The 22,817-nt window shown below is 39.5% G+C and overlaps 1 protein-coding gene across 1 annotated transcript in view; it reads right to left on the reverse strand.

The window, feature by feature from the left end:
* LOC124622086 (lipase 3-like) overlaps positions 1 to 22,817 on the reverse strand; it is a 175,099-nt gene that overhangs the window by 15,311 nt on the left and 136,971 nt on the right. The window contains exon 7 of the mRNA XM_047147662.1: positions 17,320 to 17,462. Coding sequence (XP_047003618.1) covers positions 17,320 to 17,462 — 143 coding nt within the window. The remainder of the gene's footprint in view (positions 1 to 17,319; positions 17,463 to 22,817) is intronic.

Raw genomic sequence — 22,817 nt, forward strand, 5'->3', positions numbered from 1 at the left:
CCACCATGTTCATCAGATGCAGAAAGCTGCAACACTGAAGACTTTGTAGAAGATACTGAAAATAGTTTTGACGACTGGGATGAAGATGAATGTGTGGGGTGTGGTGAATTCTATTACGAAATCAACAAAAAAGACGATTGGATTCAGTATATTTCCTGTTCACGATGGTCACATGAATGTTGTTCATCATTTGCTAATTAGTGTAATAGTTGTGGTAGGAGAAAAATATCCTAAAGTTTGCACAAAATCTACAAATCAGTGAAACTCCAGTGTTCGCTTACTATTTACAAAAAACTGATAAAATTGTTTTGGTCTGAAGTGTCTTACTGTATTCATTACTACATATTCCAATAAAAATATGTGATTTCCATTCACTCTTTTCTTCATGTGTAGCAAATTATTTACGTGGTCCATCTCTCCCACTACACTGGTCCATCTCACCCATACACCTACGTGTGAGATGGACCGCTAATGTATATTTTTATTTCGTTGTGTGACTTGCGCTTTGAGTGGGAGGGCCTCAATAATGTACTGTATGTAAGTTTATATGACAATCTATAGGAAAATGCAAGAAGTAAAAAAAAACAAAAAAAACCGATGAATTTCATCCTAAAGAGAAAAAGTGGTCCAACTCTCCCTGAGTTACCCTATCTAGTGCACAACTGGGACCTCGTTCCAAGAGTGTAACAACGCCAGTGTACGTGGGCTGCGGCTGCTGACCAGTCATCACGTTTTACAATGAAACGAATACCCTTAGCTACATACAGGTGTTGATGTTAGTCAACGGGGACAGTTGAAAATGTGTGCCCCGACCGGGACTCGAACCCGGGATCTCCTGCTTACATGGCAAACGCTCTATCCATCATTTTTAATATTTTTAATCTCATTTTGTTCGTTTTCGTTCGTTTCATCTTCTCGGTGCGGACGTCGCAAGACACCCGTTTCAGTTCGTTGTTGATCCATTAACTCAGTTTTTTTTTATTACAGAGGGCAGCTAACCCTCTAACCGAACATGCTGAGTTACCGTGCCGGCGATCCATCTGAGCCACCGAGGACACAGAGGATAGTGCGACTGCAAGGATTTATCTCTGGCATGCCTCCCGTAAGACCCACATTCACAACTTATTGTCCCGCACTATATTCATAGTGCCCCTGCCCATCATACTCATTACTCGCTGCATTACCGATGATTCTCCTAAAAGTTCGGGCAATGTTTATGCATCCGCACAGAAGAAGATGGTCAAATGTCCGGTGAGCCTTAACTACTCGTATATATATATATATATATATATATATATATATTAAGATGTGTTTGTTTACATCAGTTTTATTGTTATGATGAACGAAGTATAAACAGTAGTGTTAACTCTTCTCAGTGCATAACCGATAGCGCCGAACGCCAATCAGCAGGAAGGGTGGACACAGAGGGCTCACAGGAATTTCTGCTACATTACCGATACTAGGAAATTCTGTGACTGCTGAAAATATACTGCACAACTCAGCACAGCTGCAGTGAGACACAAACATACCTGCCAAATAGATCTCTCCATTGACTTGTGAATACACATTTTATTAACAGTGTAAACGAATATCTTACGATAATGGCAACAAGTACTGCCGCACAGGGTAGCCGCGCGGTCAGGGCGTCTTGTCACGGTCCGCGAGCCTCCCCCCCCCCCCTCCCCCTCATGTCGAGGTTCGAGTCCTCCCTCGGGCATGGGTGTGTGTGTCGTCCTTAGCGTAAGCTAGTTTAAGTTAGATTAAGTAGTGTGTAAGCTTAGGGACCGATGACCTCAGCAGTTTGGTCCCATAGGACCTTACCACAAACTTCTGAAAATTTTTGCAACAAGTATTCTTCCTCAAGAAGTGAAAATTCAGAGGGGGAGCAGCACTGCTTAAACGTGGACTGAATGAACATCGAGCAAGTAATAGAAACGGAAGAATTATTCTTGACAGGGAAGTCCATTGTGTGCGTCTTTATCACTTTCTCGACATCGTGTTACTGAAGAGAAATCTTCGTGAAACTGCGGAAGTTTCGATGTCATGAAAATGGTGAAGAAGGAAATTATTAGAGCCTGAATAAATTAACACAGAACAGATGCAACAGGTTACTTAGCCTATAGCGCCAGTGGTGTTGTCAACTTTTCATGGTACAAAGGCTATCGGGAGACTATTGATTCTAGCTGAAAATCAAAATACAGCAAATGCCCAACATATCGCAGATTCGGACATAAAGGATTTAAAATAGAAACTTTGTTCTAGCCTTAAAAACCAACAGTAGTAATTCAGCTGCTGGATTAGGATGTTATTTGAGAATTCAAAGCTCTTTATTGCCGTGAATTGTTCACTTATAGATCGGCTTGAAACATAAACATTACGTAGAAAATTTCATTGAAATTATACTCCCAAACACGAGGTGAGTGGAAAAACAAAACCTACAAACATATCGGAGATCATGGTACCGTGAAATTAAAAATAACCACTGGAAAGCTTACGTTTGAGAACATCGGGAACTTCTCATAAACCTCGTGCACTACAACACAATCTGGCATAACCAATTCCAACAGAGCAGTAGTGTTAAATTAAATATGCGCGTAGAACTACATAAACACGAATCATATAAGCAATGGAATATAACTGGTAAGAAGAAAGTTATGACCTACAGAATACCATAGAAACAGACAGTTTGTAACGTGGAACATCGCTGATTCAACTGCCAATACAGCTGTCAAATGACGCCATTATGAAACAAACTTTCAGACTTAGTGGGGATATACGACGAACACCAACAAAAGCAAAATGAGGATAATGGAATGTAGTCGAATCAAATCTGGTGATGCTGAGGGAATTAGATTAGGAAATGAGACACTTAAAGTAATAGATGAGTTTTGCTATTTGGATAGCAAAATAACTGAGGATGGTCGAAGTAGACAAGATATAAAATAAAGACTAGCGGTGGCAAGGAAAGCGTTTCTCAAGAAGAGCAATTTGTTAACATCGAATATAGACTTCAGTATCAGGAAATATTTTATGAAAGTACTTGTATGGAGTGTAGCCATGTATGGATGTGAAACATGGACGATAAATAGTTTAGACAAGAAGAGAATAGAAGCTTTTGAAATGTGGTGCTACAGAAAAATGTTGAAGATTAGCATATAACTAATGACGACGTACTTAATAGAATTGGGGAGAAGAGAAATTTGTGGCACAACTGACTAGAAGAAGGGATCGGTTGGTAAGACACGTTCTCAGGCATCAAGGGATCACCAATTTAGCCCTGGAGGGAAGCATGTAAGGTAAAAATAGTAGAGGGAGACCAAGATATGAATACACTAAGCAGACTCAGAAGGATGTAGGTTGCAGTAGTTACATGGAGATGAACAAACTTGCAGAGGATAGAGCAGCATGGAGAGCTGCATAAAACCAGTCTTTGGACTGAAGACCACAATACAATTAGACAGCTTCAGAAATAACTGCTCCAGCTAAGGTTTAAGATCTACTACAGCTCCACTAACATCAAAAGAGCAAACTTACATAGTAGGGACAGCGATATCAAGACAAACTGATGTACATAGCGAAGCATAATACTGTTTCATAACATTTTAAATTATCTAATTAAAAATCTGAAATGTTGTACCAAACTATGTATTTCCGCAGATGACCTAAAATGGCAATCACGCCGAAAAAAGGCTATTATAATAAAAATACACACATCAAAAAAAGTTTTGCATCACCCCAGTTCCCAGAACTCTTGACGATAGACGTTGACTGTGGATATTGTATCACAGACACAGTCCCTTTGACTGTTCAGAGATGTCACTAAACCCGCCCAGAGATGTAAACAACCATGCATGAGCAGCGCCTATTAGACGGAGGGGGTCCGACAGCCGATCAGTTCCAGTCACTCCATTAGGAAGGAGGTACTCGGCTCGTGTTGCCTAGACAGTCAATACCGCGGTTCGGTCGCATCCGCATTGTTACTTTGTGCCAGGAGGGGCTCTTAACAAGGTCCATGCGTCTCGGAGTGAACCAAAGTGATGTTGTTCGAACATGGAGGAGATACAGAGAGACAGGAACTGTCGATGACATGCCTCGCTCAGGCCGCCCAAGGGCTACTACTGCAGTGGATGACCGCTACCTACGGATTACGGCTCGGAGGAACCCTGACAGCAACGCCACCATGTTGAATAATGCTTTCCGTGCAGCCACAGGACGTCGTGCTATGACTCAAACTCTGCGCAGTAGGCTGCATGATGTGCAACTTCACTCCCGACGTCCATGGTGAGGTCCATCTTTGCAACCACGACACCACGCAGCTCAGTACAGATGAGCACAACAATATGCCGAATGGACCGCTCAGGATTGGCATCACGTTCTTTTCACCGACAAGTGTCGCGTATGCCTTCAACCAGACAATCATCGGAGACGTGTTTGGAAGCAACCCGGTCAGGATGAACGCCTTAGGCACACTGTCCAGCGAGTGCAGCAAGGTGGAGGTTCCGTGCTGGTTTGGGATGGCATTATGTGGGGCCCACGCATGCCGCTGGTGGTCATGGAAGGCGCAGCAATGGCTGTACGATACGTGAATGACTTCCTCCGACCGATAGCGCAACCACATCGGCAGCATATTGGCGAGGCATTCGTTTTCATGGACGACAATTCGCGCCCCCAACTTGCACATCTTGTGAATTATTTCCTTCAGGATAACGCCATCGCTTGACTATGGCAAGCATGTTCTCCAGACATGAACCCTATCGAACATTCCTGGGTTAGATTGCAAAGGCTGTTTATGGACGTCGTGACCCACCAACCACTTTGAGGGATCTCCACCGAATCGCCGTTGAGGAGTGGGACAATCTGGACCAACAGTGCCTTGATGAACTTGTGGATAGTATGCCACGACGAATACAGGTATGCATTAATGCAAGAGGATGTGCTACTGGGTATTAGAGGTACCGCTGTGTACAGCAATCTGGACCACCATCTCTGGAGGTCTCGCTCTATGGCTGTACAACATGCAAAGTGTGGTTTTCATGAGCAATAAAAAGGGTGGGAATGATGTTTATGTTGATCTCTATTACCATTTTCTGTGCAGTTTCCGGAACTCTCGGAACCGAGGTGATGCAAAACGTTTTTTGATGTGTGTGTAATCGGATACAGCAACAACTTGATCTCATAACATAATATAGAATAATCTTCTTTTGGTCCATAGTACTGAGCTCACTGGTCCATACTACCTCCTCGTAAAACCTGGAAAGCAAAGAGCTTGCAGTAGAAGAGATCTGCTTTACCATATCGAGGATAAAGCATTGCTCGTATCTCTTGAGGTATGCATTTTCGAGCCCACGTTTACTGAGACCTTTTTACTTCTAGTATCATGTATTTTCAACTGTATACGTTTACCATGTTAATTATGGTACATTCTGTATACCTCAGTGCAGTACGGCATTATATGTGAAAGTACTGCAGTGTTATTATTTACTCGCCGTTTGAATGCAGTCCATCTAACCGCTGCATTCGGTAAATTTTTTAACTGTTTTATTTTTTTTCTTTATATTTAAGTACTGAGCTGTATGTAAATGAGTATAGCATTGCATTATGCGCTTTTCCAAACTTTCTCTGCGTTATTTATCAGTCCACTGCACTCTCTCGATACAGTGTGTGTCGCTGCAATGCAAACGCTTCCCCTGACACTCGCATTGTATAGCCTAGAACTTGTACTGGGTGGAAAAAAAAAAACGCGTTGACTCGCTAGAAGTACAGCATTGGATGAATACCGTTAAGGGACAAAATTTTCCTGGCTCTTCACAGAAATTCTGTGCGCACACTTCCTTGTTTATACTACAATGCAGGAAATACCGCGAAATGTAAGTGCTATACATGTACATCCTCTACATCTAAATGTGTATGCAGTAGCGTGCTGGAAGAGCATTCTTCTGAGAAAAACTCACACTGAAAAGTGAGCCCCATTGGATTCTCTGCAGACGCCAACTCTCGCCGAGAACGAGAAACTCTTTCGCCAGCCATTGTCTATAGGATGCGTGCGAACAGGAGCCTGGGTACGTATTATACAGTCTCTCGCTTTGTTTACTGTGGGAATACGTTCCCAACTGCGAGCCGTAGACAAGAGAACAGCAGACGCCCGCGTGGCGTGATGGCAGATTTAGATTCATTTAGTTCACGTTAAGTCAGAACAGAACGCATTCTTCAGGTTCAGTTTTGTGCGGTAATGTATAGCGCATCCTCTCAAGCTGTTTAGCGTGAGATGCCATTAATGAAGGGAAAAAATTATTCCAATTGGCATTAACGGGTGCTCCTCAATCTTTGGCCTAAAAAACAAAAACAACAGTGGCGCGTTTTTAGAGAAAAATTGTTTGTACTCCTTCAATATGCAGAAACAACAAAGACGCGTTTATTGAAAACTTTTATTTGTGTTCCTTCAGCTCGAGATTTAGTCTAATACTTGCAATAGTACTTTTGTAGATGACACTAATCCGTATAATAATAAAAAAATGTACACCTGGAAAAAGAGGTGAGACAGTAGTTAACGCATTGGACTTATATCCAGGAGAGGTTACAAATGTCTTCATGCCCTTCTACGATTTCCGGAAATCGAGGCAAAGTGAGTGGCATAGTTGGCTTTCGAGAGGACACAGCCACTTTCGTCTTCATTCTCGTCCAATCCGAGTATGTGTCCTGTCGCCAATGACTTCTTAGTGAACAGGACGTTAAATTCTGATACATTTTTCGTTCTTTCCCGACGTTTATTGCTAACACAGCGAAAATCAAATTTGAGAAAAGACTGAGATGTTGCGCACTCCATTGCATTCTGCTCTATAAAGATAGAATTGTAAGAAAAGTAGGGTCCTCAATATCTTTATATCTTCCAGATGTCTGCCGTGCAACTGGCGACTTATTTTGAAGCGAAGTATAGCATATTTTTTTAGCTTTTGTGTCGTAATTGGAATTCATTTTTGCAGAAATTGGAATAGTATGAAAGAATCATAACAAACTAACAAAAAGTACTCTGCATAATATAGGTCGCTAATTCAGCGAGGTGGTTTGCTGAATTATCATGGTGGAAGGAAATTCCAGCAATGTATTTGGACACCAAAAGGCTATATGCAGAGCATTTCACAGTAGCGAAGATGAACAAGTGCTAGTGACTCTTACTTTACAGCTCATGTTTACTGGACATATTTCATTGTTTTGGTCCATACTACTACCTCCTTTGTTACCAATTCATTTTCGGCCATATCCCTAGACGACATGTAAAACGTCCCTATGTTCACCTTGAACGTCCCTAAGCACGCAAAAAATTCTAGATTGGAAAAAAAAGGTGAATCACCTTTTGGGTAATAATATTCCCCCTTTATTAACAATTTTGTACACTGAACGGTAACTGTTTTCAAACAAAATGTTCACAGTGTTATTTGGGAAGCTTGCGTGAGTGCCCCTGGTTTTGGTCGTCGCATGGAGGCCCATTCGGAGCACCTCGCGTTGATTGCCATCTATACACGATTGTTGCTAGCGTCAGCGTTTCCGCAACTTCGGCCATGTTTCTTCTAGTATTGCAACAACTTTAGTTTGATTTACGTTCTTGTCTACAAATTATTGCCTCATAATGCACATTCCCGAATCTATTGACTTCCGTGCTAAATTTGGAGGCAACAGCGCATCGGTACGAAGAGCGTTATGCAATAAACACGCCAGTATTTCCCCCGTCACTTACCCTCTCCAGACAGTGACTAAAATACTTTCCTTCTGCGCCTAGTTTCGTCTCTGAGACAGGCCCTTATTGGCCAACTTTCGGTATACAATGGTGACAAATGTATACAATGTTAAAAATTACACGGTCTGGCAACTCTTTCTTTTTATATTTATTATTTTTTTTATTTTTCTTTCTCGTATAAAAAGTCGCTACGTCTTACAGAGGGATTGGAAATCCATCCCTTCGTCCCTACATTTTGGAAAAAAGAGCCGAAAGCTCCTATGCACAGGGACATGTCCCAAAGTTTGGCAGCTGTGACCAACCTCTCAAAATATGGAAAGCAAAGAACTTGCAGTAGAAGAGATTTGTTTCACAGTATTGAAGATGAAGAAGTGCCCATAGCTGTTAAGATATGCATTTTACAGCTCATGTTTACTAGATTTCCTTGCTCAAAGTGATTGTTCCTGTCATATCCCTGAATACTGACCATTACTCCTGGGACATCCTGTATATGCTGATGGGGGGAAACAATACAACTGCTCGCCTGTCGACCTTGGGGGCTCGAGACGCGATAAGCGGTGAAGAGACGAATGGGGAAGCATTCTAACGGCAATACAAGTGGCAAATTGGGTAACCATCTGCAAACTGGAAAAGCAGCTGACATAAGTTACTTTGATAAAAATCAAATTGTTTTGGCCCGTCGCCAGGGAGCGAGTAGCTCGGAAACGGCGAAGCAGGTCCTATGGAAAGTGCTTGAAGGATGAAGCAGTGAGTAGGAGACAAGATGGCCGACATGCACACCTTATCACAGAGCAGGCTTATCCTCTCGGTGGCAGATTGGATGACAGAGAGAGTACAGTACTGGTGCAGCCGCAAGTGTTTCAGAGCCCACCGTTTTGTGTGTATCGTGGAACATGGGGCCCCACAGCAGATGATACCTACTTATTGTCAATTTGAGCAATGACATTGTCAATTTGGACTGCAGTGGGCACACACTCTTGAAACTGCATGCTAAAATTTTATTGTTATACTCATATTTACTAGTTCATATGTAACTTTGGTCTGTACTTGTATGTAGATGACAGACGAAAATAAATTAACAAGTAAATAAATAAATAACAATTAGAGGGCCTGGGATCATATACACTGGACTGTGGATCAATGGAAATGTGTCACAAGGGCAGAATTGTGCTACAGAGGTTTGAGGAGCATGATAGTGAACTCATCATGATGTCTCGGCCATTAAAGTCACTAGATTTGTATCCAATGGAACATAGCTGGGACACAATTGGCGCTAGACGTGCACCCACAAACCACCATCATATAATTTATGGGATTTGCATTACCCATGCACAGACATCTGCTGCCACATGCCTTCGGAAAGCTACTAAGGTCTTGTGTTGACTCCATGCCACACACACAATTTCTGCTGTGTTGCATTTCAAAGGTGGGTCAACCCTCTATTAAGCAATTGGTCATAATATTTTGCTTCATAAGTATCTGTTTATATAGGAAGCCATTTGCTCAATCTGCTATGTCTAATCTAGTGAGGGAATATGACGCTAGTTCAACATAATTTGTCGAATGAATAGAGGCATTAAGCTCAAAACCCTGTTGGAGGAAACTAGGTACCAGTCCCCTCCCTTCCCTTGATTTTAATAACTCTTAATGACAAAATAAACAATGCTCCACTGCCCAGTCACTCATCTAAATCCTCCACATGATAGAAATATGTGCTTAAGAGAAGACCAGAGGAAGGCAACTCAAATTACCTCCATGCTGCCCTAATTCAGGGAGCAAATTGAGATTGTTGCATTTTTCCCTGTGCTCGTTATCAAGCTACAAGACACTGCATCACATACTTGCTTTCATAAAACATACGAATTCATAACCTTAGTACAGTATGAAAATATAACTGGTGTAAGACATAAATTGCTCTGAAGTAATGACAGTACATTACAACCACATATAATTATTCTATTTACTAATAAAAATTTCTCATTCTGTCTCTCCTTGTTTTCCACAACATACTACTTAGGAATGTCATTCCACTGGGTTGGATTCTACTGTCCTCTCTTCTTGTCACTATCCAGGTCTCCACCAGTGCTAGTCCCAAGACCAGGATGTCATTTTGGCAGTGGTGAGCAAGGAAGAGGGGGAGGAGTGACAACCAAATTAAGAAACCTGGGTGTATTTCACTCTCAGTGTAAGAGCCCCTTGCCAGAGATGCAGGTCTTAGGTCAATGATTTTGAAATAAGAAGAGGATATAAAAGTCTCAGTTATTGAAAAAGGGAAACTATTTACATACCCTATTACCAGTAATATCTGTACTCCAGAGGGGTAGGTAGTAACCTACATACAGGATAGTACACCAAAACCAGCTTCAGGCATACCATGCAGGCAACACACAGTTCTCTGGATGCCACGGGAACTATGAGATGTGGGTAACTAGTCACCAACTCATTAAAGGTGGGCATTGTTAATATGATGACCTTGACAGAGAAGGCAGAAGAGCTGATAGACATCATGAAGAAGGAGACTGTAGAAATGTTGGGGCTTTGTTAAGTCAGGTGGAAGAGAAATGAGAAAAATGAGAAAGTTGGAGTGTTAGATAAAAGGCCAAAATGGAGTGGACAAAATAGTAAAACCAACCCTAGAAGAATATGTGGAAGCAGTAGAATACACAGGTGACTGGATAATGAAGATAAGGCTGAGGACAACTGACGGTATGAAGGACTTCATCCAAGTATGTGCACCACAGACAGAAAATAAAGAGGAGAACATCAAAGACATCCCAGAAAAAACAGAGAATGAAATTACGGATGTGGAAGTGATGGTGAAGGGTAACTTAAATGCACAGGTGTGAAATGAAAGACTGGAATCGCAAAAGATACTTTATCCATACAGAGACGGGGAAAAAATGATGAGGGGGAGAAACATTTGATTCGTATGAAAAGATATGGTTTGATTGTGGGTGACACGAGGTTGGAGACAGTTAATAGATGTAACTATGCTCGCAGGAAGAGCTTTTGGTGGAGACTATTGAGTAGTAGTAGTAGTAGTAGTAGTAGTGAAGATGAATGTGGGTAAAATGAAAGGAATGAAGCCAGAAATGGAGAAGGAAATAAAAGTGTGGAAGCCAAAAGATACGAAGGTACAAGAAAAGTTTAGTGTGTTACTTAAGCTTAAAATTCCAAGCTTGAATGTGGAAGTGTGCATGAGGAATGGGGTAATTCAAAGAGGTATTTATAAGCTCAGCAGAAAATGCCTGTGAAAGGGCAAATGATAAGAAGACACTATGGTGGAATGAGCAAGTGAAGGAAGCAGTGAAAGAAAAGAAGAGAGCATGGAAAGAATGGAACAGAGACAAAAAGGAAGAAAGTAAAAGGCTATACCAGGAAAGTGGTATTGGATGGAAAGAGGAAAAGTTGGGAGGAATTCACCCAAGACTTGGAAAAGGATGTTAATGGATGTAAGTGGATGCAGTAGGGAATTACAAGGAGTAGGAGGAAGCAGTAACAAAAAGCTGGTGAAAGGGGAAAGTGGAGAGCAGTTAGAAGAGATAAGGAAAATGTGGGAAAAGTATTGAATGAAACAACAATTTTACTGTTACCAGTAACTGTTTATATAATAAATAGTTTATGTATTATGTTTATATAATAAAGATGACTGGTAACAGTAAACTTGTTGTTTCTTTTGACATCAGTGACTGTCATGGTAAAGGTCAACCTAAAATGTTCACATTTAATGGAAAGTGTACTTTGACAAAGTACTAAATGTGAAAAACAGCAATGAAAAGGGAACAAAAGTACTGCAGGGGTAGCCAGATGTGGAAGAAGTTAAAGATATTACTATGACAGATGTGGAATTAGCAGTTAGAAGAATGAAAACAGGAAGGCAGCTGGGATAGATGGAACAGGTGTGGAGATGATAATGGCAGCTGAACCTATTCTATAGTTTTCTAAGTTGCATATGGACTCAGAAATCTTTGCACAAAGAATGGCAAAAGGGAATAATAGCTCCAGTATTGAAAAAGGGAAACAGAAAATGTATAGCTATCGAGGTGTCACAGTCATTCTCAAGTAGCAAAAATTATAAAGAAGAAACTGGAAAAAAGTTTGATGGAAAAAGCACAAAGTCAGCTAGAAGAGTATGGATTTCAACATGGCACATCAACAGTGTACCCAATCTTTAATATGAGGCTGTTGAGAGAAGGGCACTGGGAGCACGGGAAAGATCTGGTGATGACGTATATTGACTTAGTGAAGAAGTGTATGCGGGGAAATTTGGAGAGAAAAGGAGCTGGAAGATAAACAATTAAAATTCTTCAAAGAATGCATGACGGAAACTTCAGCTATGTTCAGAGCCAAGCAAGAAGGACAAATTAGCTTATGTGTGTTATGGGACTGAGACAATGAAGGGTAGTGTCACAACTGTTATCTCAACTGGTGATAGATGAAATGAAGAAAGACACATAAGAAGCACAGTAATGCATTTTGCCAGTGCGTGAGGGGCTTAGTGTGGGAAAGGGAGGTGCCATTCAAATGTAAAGCTGTTGAATTTGCTTCATAATTTGTTAGTTTTAAAATCAAAAGGCTTGAACTGACTGCAGCGAATGCTTGCAATTTTTGATCACAGAAATTTCTGACACTCACAGTCAGTTTACATCTGATTAATGATGGAAATAGGTGTTGATTACTTAAGGAAATATTTGCTGGGTTTGAGCAAAGAACTATGAATCTTTGAAAATTCAAACACTTCCTTATCATAAATCCAGGTTAATTTTCTAATTTTAGAAAACCATAGCTGCCTCATCTCAAAAAGCACAAATCAAAATGCCAGCAGTCATCAGTGTGGTTATTAAATCATTCAGTAGAAGATTGTGGGAAATATAGTTTGGTTCTGTTATAAAATGGAGTCAAAATGGAAATTTGAAACAATTAGTATCTTACACATAAAAACCGCTAGTTCACCTCTGAAATATAATATAGAAAATATGGAACAGTCATCCAGCTGCCACAGAAGGAATATTCTATCAACCAGCTTTCTTTTAATATACTGAGCTATATTTTATATTTACTGAAAGAAATGGCAAATTTTTGTGTATAAACTATAAATCGTTTTACAGTACCTGATCAGATGTGGTTCTAGTGCCAGTAGCATGTGACACTTCAGTGTCGATTAGACTGCATATGAGGCTGAATTTCTCTAATTTGCTGTCATGGTCATTAAATTGTGGGGAAACCAACATGTTGCCTCACTCTTTGTGGATTGCACACTCTCAAAATATTAACTAAATCTTTTTGATGTACAACACTTGTACAACATCTGTTGCTGGAATTTGATGAGGATTCCCCTGATGCTCTAACACTTACTAAATGAACTTATGACAAATTGTGTTACTCATTTTTGGAACTGCCCCCTCACCTCCCTGACTTACACCTGATAAGATTCTGGAATTGACAACCTATACTCAGTTGTCAGTTGAAATGGGGCTCGTAAGCTACTTCTTTTATGGGTGAATTATATTTCCCTTGAAGTCTACAAATGAATTTCTGCCTGGAAATTGTTTCTCCCACAACTAGTGTCCTTCCACTTTAGGTTGCTCCATTGGTCTTTATGGATACTTCTAGGTATTATAGAATTGTCACTGTTTCCAGAGAATTATTACCAACAGTGTAGAAAAAAGATGGCTATTTCCATCTGTTTATGGAGAATGGTAGCTTTATTTAGGTTTAGTGTCGATTGGCAGTTTGTGCACCAAGTGTTGATCCTCTACAAGTCATCCGGTATTCTGCTACAATTTTCTGGCACTGCTACTTTGCATGTGATGTACAGCGCAAGTATCTGCAAACAACCCCACAGAACTGCTAAAGTTATCTACCAGACCATTTGTATATATTATATACAGTAATTGATCAACAACACTTCCTTGTGATACCATCAAAATTTATTTGTATCCAGTGATTTCGGCACCTCATAAATAAAATCTTGATTTTTTTGTACTAATAAGTCCTACTTCCAATCTCAAAGCTGGCCTGTAATTCTATAAACTTATTGTTCATTACTTGACAGTTTAGAACTATATTGCATGCCCTCCAGAAGCAAAAGAATACAGTGTCAATCTGAGTCCTGTTATCTACTGGCCCCTATCAAAGCAACCCGAATTTAAAAAGATGACTTTTTCTGGAAGCCATTTATATTTCACAGATGACAATTTTGCTGTCAAAAAAGTCACTAATATCTTACAAAGTTGCCGATTTTCAGTTTTAACATCTGTAGTCATTGACACTACACAAGCCTTGTCATCACTAATTCTCTCACCTATGATAGCTGATTTGAAAAATTCTCGTCTGCCAGCTAGAAATTTTCAATAGCTCTCTGAAGAGTTAATTCTCTAATTGCTTAAGATAAATTTTAGAAAACACATTTAGAACAGTTCCACACTTATCTGTGTCCCTAGTGACTATTTTAATCTTGCATTCTCCAATTGTATTAAATTGCAGCAGGAGAATATTTATTCTGTTATGGGCTTGGGAGAATTTGTCAGTGTGAACTGCATGCAATTATTTAAAAACTATTATAATGGAGAAAGTAGAAGAGCCAATTACAACTCTATATAATGCTAATCAGTAGACACCAGTTAAAATATTGAGACAAAAAGTTCACAAGTATAGCTCACATTAGGAAATAGACAATGGCAACTAAATAATGTTTGGCAAACACAATGCACCACACTCAAATACAGCCAACTCTCAATAATTTGACACTCAATAGTTTGAAATTCTTTTCCAGTCCCTTGAAAAATACTCAGCCAATTCAAAGCACATCATCACACTAAAAAATAAATAAATAAAAAGCACACTGTTATAGTAAAAAATCTATGGATAGCGTGCAAGCATGGACAATTCCCTTTGTATTGAATAGATTTATGAATTAAAACAACGTTTGAACCTGTCCAATGTGTTCAGCACAGACGAAACTGAGCTTTTCTATAAATGTTTTCCTGAGCACACCCTAGCATTCAAAGATTAATAGCGTCATGGAGAAAAACTGAGCAAGGGCATAATAACTGTCCTTCTAGCCAGCAATATGGGCGGCTCTGAGAAGTTGAAACCACTTGTAGTAGTGAAATATGTAAAATAATGGTATTTATAGGAAATTAAATTGCTTCCCACAACTTACTGCTCAAACATAACTGTTTAATGAAGAAGGGAAAATGAAGAATTTTGCTGGTTTTGGGGAACTGACTGTACGTGAGCCACCATTAGATCATGTAAAATTAATTTTTTTGTCAACCATCATGATATCAAGATTGCACAATTTGAGCAGGATATAATACACAGTTTTAAAACTATCTAGTACACAGAAACTGTTTCACTTGTGTTGGATGTGAAAAAGGAACATAGGAGTTTTTGACCACTATATCCATTATTGATAACATCTGGAAAACTGTCAGCTGTCACTCTTCATAATTGCTTCAGGAAAAGTGGGTTTGTAATGCAAAGAGAAAACCTGGAAGAGTCATCAGAGTCATGAGAATTAATGAATTCAGTCCTATAAGACTTAAGGTGGAAACTTCTACACAGGTGTGGTGAATTAATCTGTGAGGATTTTGTTCATGTTGATAATGACATTGGTGTCCATGGTGTTCGAACCAGATCTGAAGGGTTGACCTGTCAGCATAAGAATGAGGAGATAATGAAGAACAATTACCAACTCCAGTCACATTGAGTAAGGTAAGGCCATCTGTCCATACCCTCAGAACAGAGATGAGTGACGCGTTCTTTTCGGTTCTTATCATTATCAAAAATTCACTGGACCACACTAGCTGGAAGTCACTCTCTCAAAAGAAAATCTCCAACTATTTTTCAAAATGACATATAATATTTTCATTGGTATGTTTTTCATGTCCACAGCTCATGGTCTTGTGGTAGCGTTCTCGCTTCCCGCGTACGGGGTCCCGGGTTCAATTCCCGGGTCAGGGATTTTTCCTGCCTCGTGATGGCTGGGTGTCATTGTGTCACCTCCACTAGGACCTTGCCTAGTACAGCGGTGCAAGTCTCCTGCATCGTCCCCTATGCTACTCGGAGTATGGGACCTCATCATCATCATCATCATCGTGTTTTTCATATATAGGGTGTTACAAAAAGGTACGGCCAAACTTTCAGGAAACATTCCTCACACACAAATAAAGAAAAGATGTTACGTGGACATGTGTCCGGAAACACTTAATTTCCATGTTAGAGCTCATTTTAGTTTCGTTCTTCCACCTACACTCAATGGAGCACATTATCATGATTTCATATGGGATACTCTACCTGTGCTGCTAGAACATGTGCCTTTACAAGTACGACACAACATGTGGTTCATGCACGATGGAGCTCCTGCACATTTCAGTCAAAGTGATTCATACGCTTCTCAACAACAGATTCGGTGACCAATGGATTGGTAGAGGCGGACCAATTCCATGGCCTCCATGCTCTCCTGACCTCAACCCTCTTGACTTTCATTTATGGGGGCATTTGAAAGCTCTTGTCTACGCAACCCCGGTACCAAATATAGAGACTCTTCATGCTTGTACTGTGGACGGCTGTGATACAACACGCCATTCTCCAGGGCTGCATCAGCGCATCAGGGATTCCATGCGACGGAGGGTGGATGCATGTATCCTCACTAACGGAGGACATTTTGAACATTTCCTGTAACAAAGTGTTTGAAGTCACACTGGTACGTTCTGTTGCTGTGTGTTTCCATTCCATGATTAATGTGATTTGAAGAGAAGTAATAAAATGAGCTCTAACACGGAAGGTAAGCGTTTCCGGACACATGTCCACATAAGATATTTTCTTTCTTTGTGTGTGAGGAATGTTTCCTGAAAGTTTGGCCATACCTTTTTGTAACACCCTGTATACTGTCTGTATGTACCACATGTATATGTCTCTGTATTATTTTGCACATTATTAAATTGAAGATGAATGTACAAATGTATGTTTTTATGTATGTACTACAATTTACTTTCAATCAGACTCTCATTTATTTGATTTTTTTCCTCTGTCCCTCTCAGTTATTTGAACTCTTATTACTTTGAACTATCAGTAATCTGAACTTTTTCCCTCTCCCCTTGAGTTTCATATTATCAAGAGCTGACTGTATAATCACTAGTGTTAAAAAAAATGCTTGGTAACATGAATGAGAGCCCCTGACACTTTCAAATAAAAGTTTAGTTCATGCAGAAATGTTGTGATATATTTGTTACTATTACTAATGGGATATACAACTATACATTAGCATGGGAAAAATAACATAATTAACTTTTAATGCTGGAATTACAGCTAGAATATCTATACCAATAAACAAAGACTTGAAGTATTCCAGTCAGGGAAATGATTAAATTCAGGGATGAAGTGTTCTGTTGAACTGAAAAAAAAAGGTTTTAAAGCTAAATAGAGAGAAGAATGTTTGATAGTAGGCTGAAATATAAAGGCAGCATAATTTGAATAAAAATTTTAGAAACTGTAAAAGAAAATGACTTGTTTGCTTGAATCAGTTCTGTGATGAAAAGTCACTGAAATAAAGCAGCAACAGGCATATATGCAGTACAAACCTGTATGTTGGCAAGCCAATCATTGCTAGCAAAGTGAAGTGAAATGGGTGCACGGATGTTGGAAATGTTGTAAGCTGGTGGCTCAGGAGTTCCATAACGTTCCATATTACCTGTTTTTCCATAATCGTACTTCCGAAACTTGCCTGTAACAACATGGTGCAGTGAACAACTTTTCATTACTGTAAATGAGAGAAATGAAAATGATTTAAACCTACTGCATTTTTACATAAGAATATGACATATTGTAAACTCAGTCATACTTTTTTAGTGACAGAAATAATTATTATTTCTATTTCTTCGTGATACCTGAGTTACCCTCACATCTTCTGCTGCAATAGCTGATTATTTATGTAAAAATTTTATGATGTCTGTAGAATGACATAAGCAATGTTCACTTTGAACATCTGGATATGAAGAGTGGGAGGAGGGTGGTGGCTCTGAAAATGCATGAGAGATTAAAACTGTCTTGAGAACTGTCACCTGAAGTCATAGTTTGCCTTTCAAGGTTAAAGCTCCCACCAAGTAAACCACTGCAAAATAATTCTGAGCAGGACATAAGCTACTATTACCACTCACATACCTTCCAGACTCATTTGAACTGTTGGTTGTACTACAAGACATCATGTAAATTCTAATAACAGAAGAACTTACAGGCCATGGAGATGCTATCTTCTGCAATATTTTTTCTCCCACAGAAGCTTGTTGGGCATGGTGTGTGTGAGAATTTTCAAGTAGATTCAGAAAGAGTACATGTATCCATAGTTGAAATTTGAGGGATGCCATTAGACATATTCTAATGGCTCATGTGGTAAGAGTGTTGTTAAGGAAAAGGTTCACACTAGCTGACAATTTTGTACTAATATTTTGATCTGATCACTGCCAAATATGATAAAACTGCATTTCCACCATTAGAATCATTCATTGTCATTCAGAAACATAGAAATTATTATTCATATATAGTAAAGGACCTGCTTTAAAGTTCTTTGATAATGATCAAGGTCAGGCAAATGTGTCATTAATCTATTTATGCCTTGTGACTTGAGCCTTCCATTCTGGGGCATTGAAAATTTGATGCTTACCTTTTTGAGATTTTAAGAACTTCTTTGAAGCCACTGATGTTGACTGATTCATGTAAATTTACCGCAAGTAGTTTTTCAATATCTCATATACAATGATCAGCCAGAACATTATGACCACCTACATAATAGCCAGTATGTCCACCTTTGGCACAGATAACAGCCACAACACATCCTGTGATAGAAGCAGTGAGGCCATGGTAGGTCGCTTGAGGGTGTTGGTACCACATCTACACACACAAGTCACCTAATACCCATAAATTCCAGGGAGGGGGGATATGAGCTCTGACACCAAGTTCAATCACATTGCAGATCTATTTGATCAGGTTCAGATCTAGCCACCTAGACGGCCAGGAAATCAATTGAACTTGCCTCTGTGTTTGTCAAAGTGCTCTATCACTTTCATGGTCTTGTGACATGGTGCATTATCCTGTTGAAAAACGCCACTGCGGGAAACATGATTGTAATGAAAGAGTGTCTGTGGTCTGCAACCAGTGTGGGATACTCCTTGGCCATCATGGTGCCTTGCACGAGCTCCACTGGACCCATAGATGTCCATGTGAGTGTTCTACAGAGTATAATGGAGCCACTGCCAGCTCGTATCTGTCTGGTGGTACAGGTGTCAAGGAACTGATCCCCTGAAGATGACAGATTTGTGCCTCACATCAGCACGATGAAGAAGGCATTGACATTCATCAGACCATGCAATGCTCTGCCACTGTGCCAATGTCCAGTGCCAATGGTCATGTGCCAATTTATCTCACAGTTGCCAATGTTATGGTGTTAAAATTGATGCATGCATGGGTTGTTGGCTGCGGAGACCATCGTTGGGAGTGTTTGGTGCACTGTGTGTTCACACAAACATGTACTCTGCCCAGCATTAAAGTGTGATGTTAGTTCCACCACAGTTCACTGCCTGTCCTGTTTTACCAGTCTGACCAACCTACCCTGTCCAACATTTGTAATGAGGGGTGGCCACCCAATTCCGTGACATCTGAATGTGTTTCACATTGGTTTCACCACATTCTGAAGACACACACCACAGCACTCCTTGAACATCCGACAAGTCGTGCAGTTTCCAAAATGCTTGTGTTGAGCTTCTGGGCCATCACAATTTGCCCTTGATGAAACTTGGATAGATTGTTCCCCTTCCCCATTCTATACACAGACAGCATGCTCACTGATACTACATGCACAATGTGTATGTGTCTGAATATTAATCATTCCTCACCAGGTGACACTGGGTGGGTTTATAGTGACAGCAGGTTGGTGATCATAATGTTCTAGCTGATCAGTAGGTTTCAAGAACATTGAGAGTGAGTCTGATAGTACACCCCATTGTCTTTTTGTGGTATGCTAAACTGAAGTGTTATGTTTAACTTAAGAATGAAAAATACTTGGTGAAATATTTTAAGGAGTATAGGTAACAACTCACTGAATACTTGAAGCACTGAGTCATTGACAGGGACAGAAAGAATGCTGACAAGGTTAATAACTTTTTGATGAATTTTTATTCAGAACAATAAGGTACAGATACACACACATATACCTGAGCAGCTATATTTTACCTGCTTAATACCTTTTGCCAGCACTGAAGCTTGACTGGGGTGAGGGAATGTGTTGGATGGAGTGGGCGAGGGGAGAGAGGTGGTCGGGAGCAGAAGGGAGGTTTTGAGAAGGGTGACTGATGACAAGGATGGAGAGGCAGTATGTTCACAGGATAGGGAAATCATACCAATGAGCTCACTGCAGCAGTTGTTGACATCACACAATAACATGGAAGAGCAGATTGAGTGATGGAGATAGAACAGAGAAAAGAGGTGACTGCTGAGGAAAGTCTAAGGGTAGGATGAGTGGAGATAGCATCATGCGGCTGAGGTGCAGGGGGTGTGAAGCCGGGCCTAGTAGAGATTATTGAATCAAAGGTGTATTGTAAGTCTTATTTCAATGCCCATCAACAACTCAGCAGCTTAGCTGTACATCAACTTGTTTCTTTTATGCTGCACTTTGTTTATGGAGTCTTCTGTTACTTCTTGATAGAACAATTTCGTATTTAAGGTTGAGTAACAAGAACACTGTTTTTGTTCTATGTATAATACTTAATTTGTGTTTTTCAACCACGTACTGTGTTTCATATCGCCCATTGCATAAATATGTGATTTACAATTTGCACAACATAAGTTACTAGTGCTCAGTTAAACAGTTGGCAACCATTCTCACAACCTCACTAACTGTGGCACCATAACTGTACAACCTGCAATTTTAATTATTGTGTATATATTGTCCATTGGCTAAAGTTAAGTTTACAGTGTTAAAAAACGTTTTTGTTGCATGACACAAATGAAAGTTGCTCAGATTAATGGTTTCTCAGCCAATGTCAAGACCCCACAAACTTTATTATGAAAATGATAGGTTACTCCTCATCACATAGTGAAAATGCTGAGTCAAAGACAAGAACAACAATAAGACTGTCAAACAAGTAAACTTTCGGCCAAATAGATCTTCATCAGAATTAGAGTGGTCTGGCCTTCATTTTCATTTTTTTCATTTATTTATTGGTCCATTTGATTCATTACATACTTAAACAGTACACTGAATATAGGACAAGTCAAAATTGCGAAAGGAGCAGAAACACACACACACACACACACACACACACACACACACACACACACACACACACACACACAGAGAGAGAGAGAGAGAGAGAGAGAGAGAGAGTGTGAGAGAGAGAGAGAGAGCATGACAAAATTAATTACAGATAACAAACATAAATTACAAGTGACAAATATAGCAATTTGAATTTAACCATTATTACATAATCATTGATTACAAAGCTATTTTTGTAATTTAAAAATTCTTTTACAGAGTAAAAACATTTTTCCACTAGAAATGACTTAAGATTATGTTTAAAAAAAAATTTATGTTGCTGCGATTTTAAATCACTGGGTAGGCTGTTATATAGCTGAACTGTTATATGTGATACACTTTTTTGGTATAGTGCTGTTGTGCACTGTGACATGTGGATATTATTTGTGTTTCTTATGTTGTGACTGTGTATATGCTTATTTTGTTGAAGATGTCCAGTTTGGTTTAAAAGATACTCATTTTCGAACAGGATACACTCATATATGAAAAGGCTCGGTAGGTTCATTATTTTCATCTGGATGAAATGTTTCCAGTTTTCTTAGGTTGCAGATAGCCCTGATTGCTCTTTTCTGCATCCTAAAGATCTTTATGCTGGTGGCTGTATTTCCCCAGAAGATTAGCCCATATTGAAGTAGTGCATCGAAGTATGCATAATACGCCTGAATAACTGTTGACTTGCTTGCACTTTTATTTAACACACGCAGAGCATAACAAGCTTTTGAAAGTTTTTTCTCAGGTTCTTTTATATGACAGTCCCATTTTAAGTTATCTTGTACCCATAGACCTTAGTGTCAGTAACCGAGTTCAGTAACGTATTTTCAAGGTATGGTACTGTAACAAAGTTTTGCACATGTGGAGAAGAGTGGAGATTCATAAAGACAGTTTTTTCTTTATTTAGTATTATTTTATTTTTTTGAAACCAGCTAGTAATTTGGGACATTACAGTATCTATTGCTACTTCCAATGAGATTTTGTCAGCAGCTATTATTAATATGCTGGTGTCATCAGCAAACAAGATTAGTTTTCCCAATTTAATAAAGTAATTTATATCATCAATATAAAGGAGGAACAGTAGAGGTCCTAGGACAGAACCTTGTGGCACTCCGTACTTTGGCAGCCAGAGACTGCCGTCATGTGTGTATGCTTTTGGATGTGTGTGTGTGTATGTGTGTGTGTGTGTGTGTGTGTGTGTGTGTGTGTGTGTAGGTGTATGTTGTCTCTTTCTGGTGAAAGCCTTTTTGGCTGAAAGCTTACTTATTTGACAGTCTTTTTGTTGTGCCTATCTGTGACTCAGCATCTCTGCTATTTGTGACTAGTAATCTATCCATTTCATAATATTGTCATTACTCCATCCTAGACTTTCCATTATTTGATTTTGCCTCACAAACTTTAGTATTTTAACCATTTAACCTGTAATATTGTGTGGTTTAATTACTTATTATGATTAACATTGTCCATTGTATTTCAATGCCAAGAAACAAGATTGATGCACAACACTCTATGACAGTGGGTTTTATCTATGCTTGTAATGTTTGTTTACCTAAGAACTAGTGTCCCTTTCAGATGCAAGTCACTGAAGATGGTCCAATAAGCCAAAAACTAATTTGAAGTAAACAAAAATCAGTAGAACAAAATCAATGTACTTGTTATTCAAGCTTAAATATTTATGATTAGCTTAGAACTGATATGTTCTTCACCTGAAACAAAAGTTCCTCCACCTCATTCTATTCAGTTTTCAGTCTCTGCAACATTTTTTTTTCTTTTAAATAGAGA

This window comes from Schistocerca americana, chromosome 7 (genome assembly GCF_021461395.2).
Source record: "Schistocerca americana isolate TAMUIC-IGC-003095 chromosome 7, iqSchAmer2.1, whole genome shotgun sequence".
NCBI lineage: Eukaryota > Metazoa > Arthropoda > Insecta > Orthoptera > Acrididae > Schistocerca > Schistocerca americana.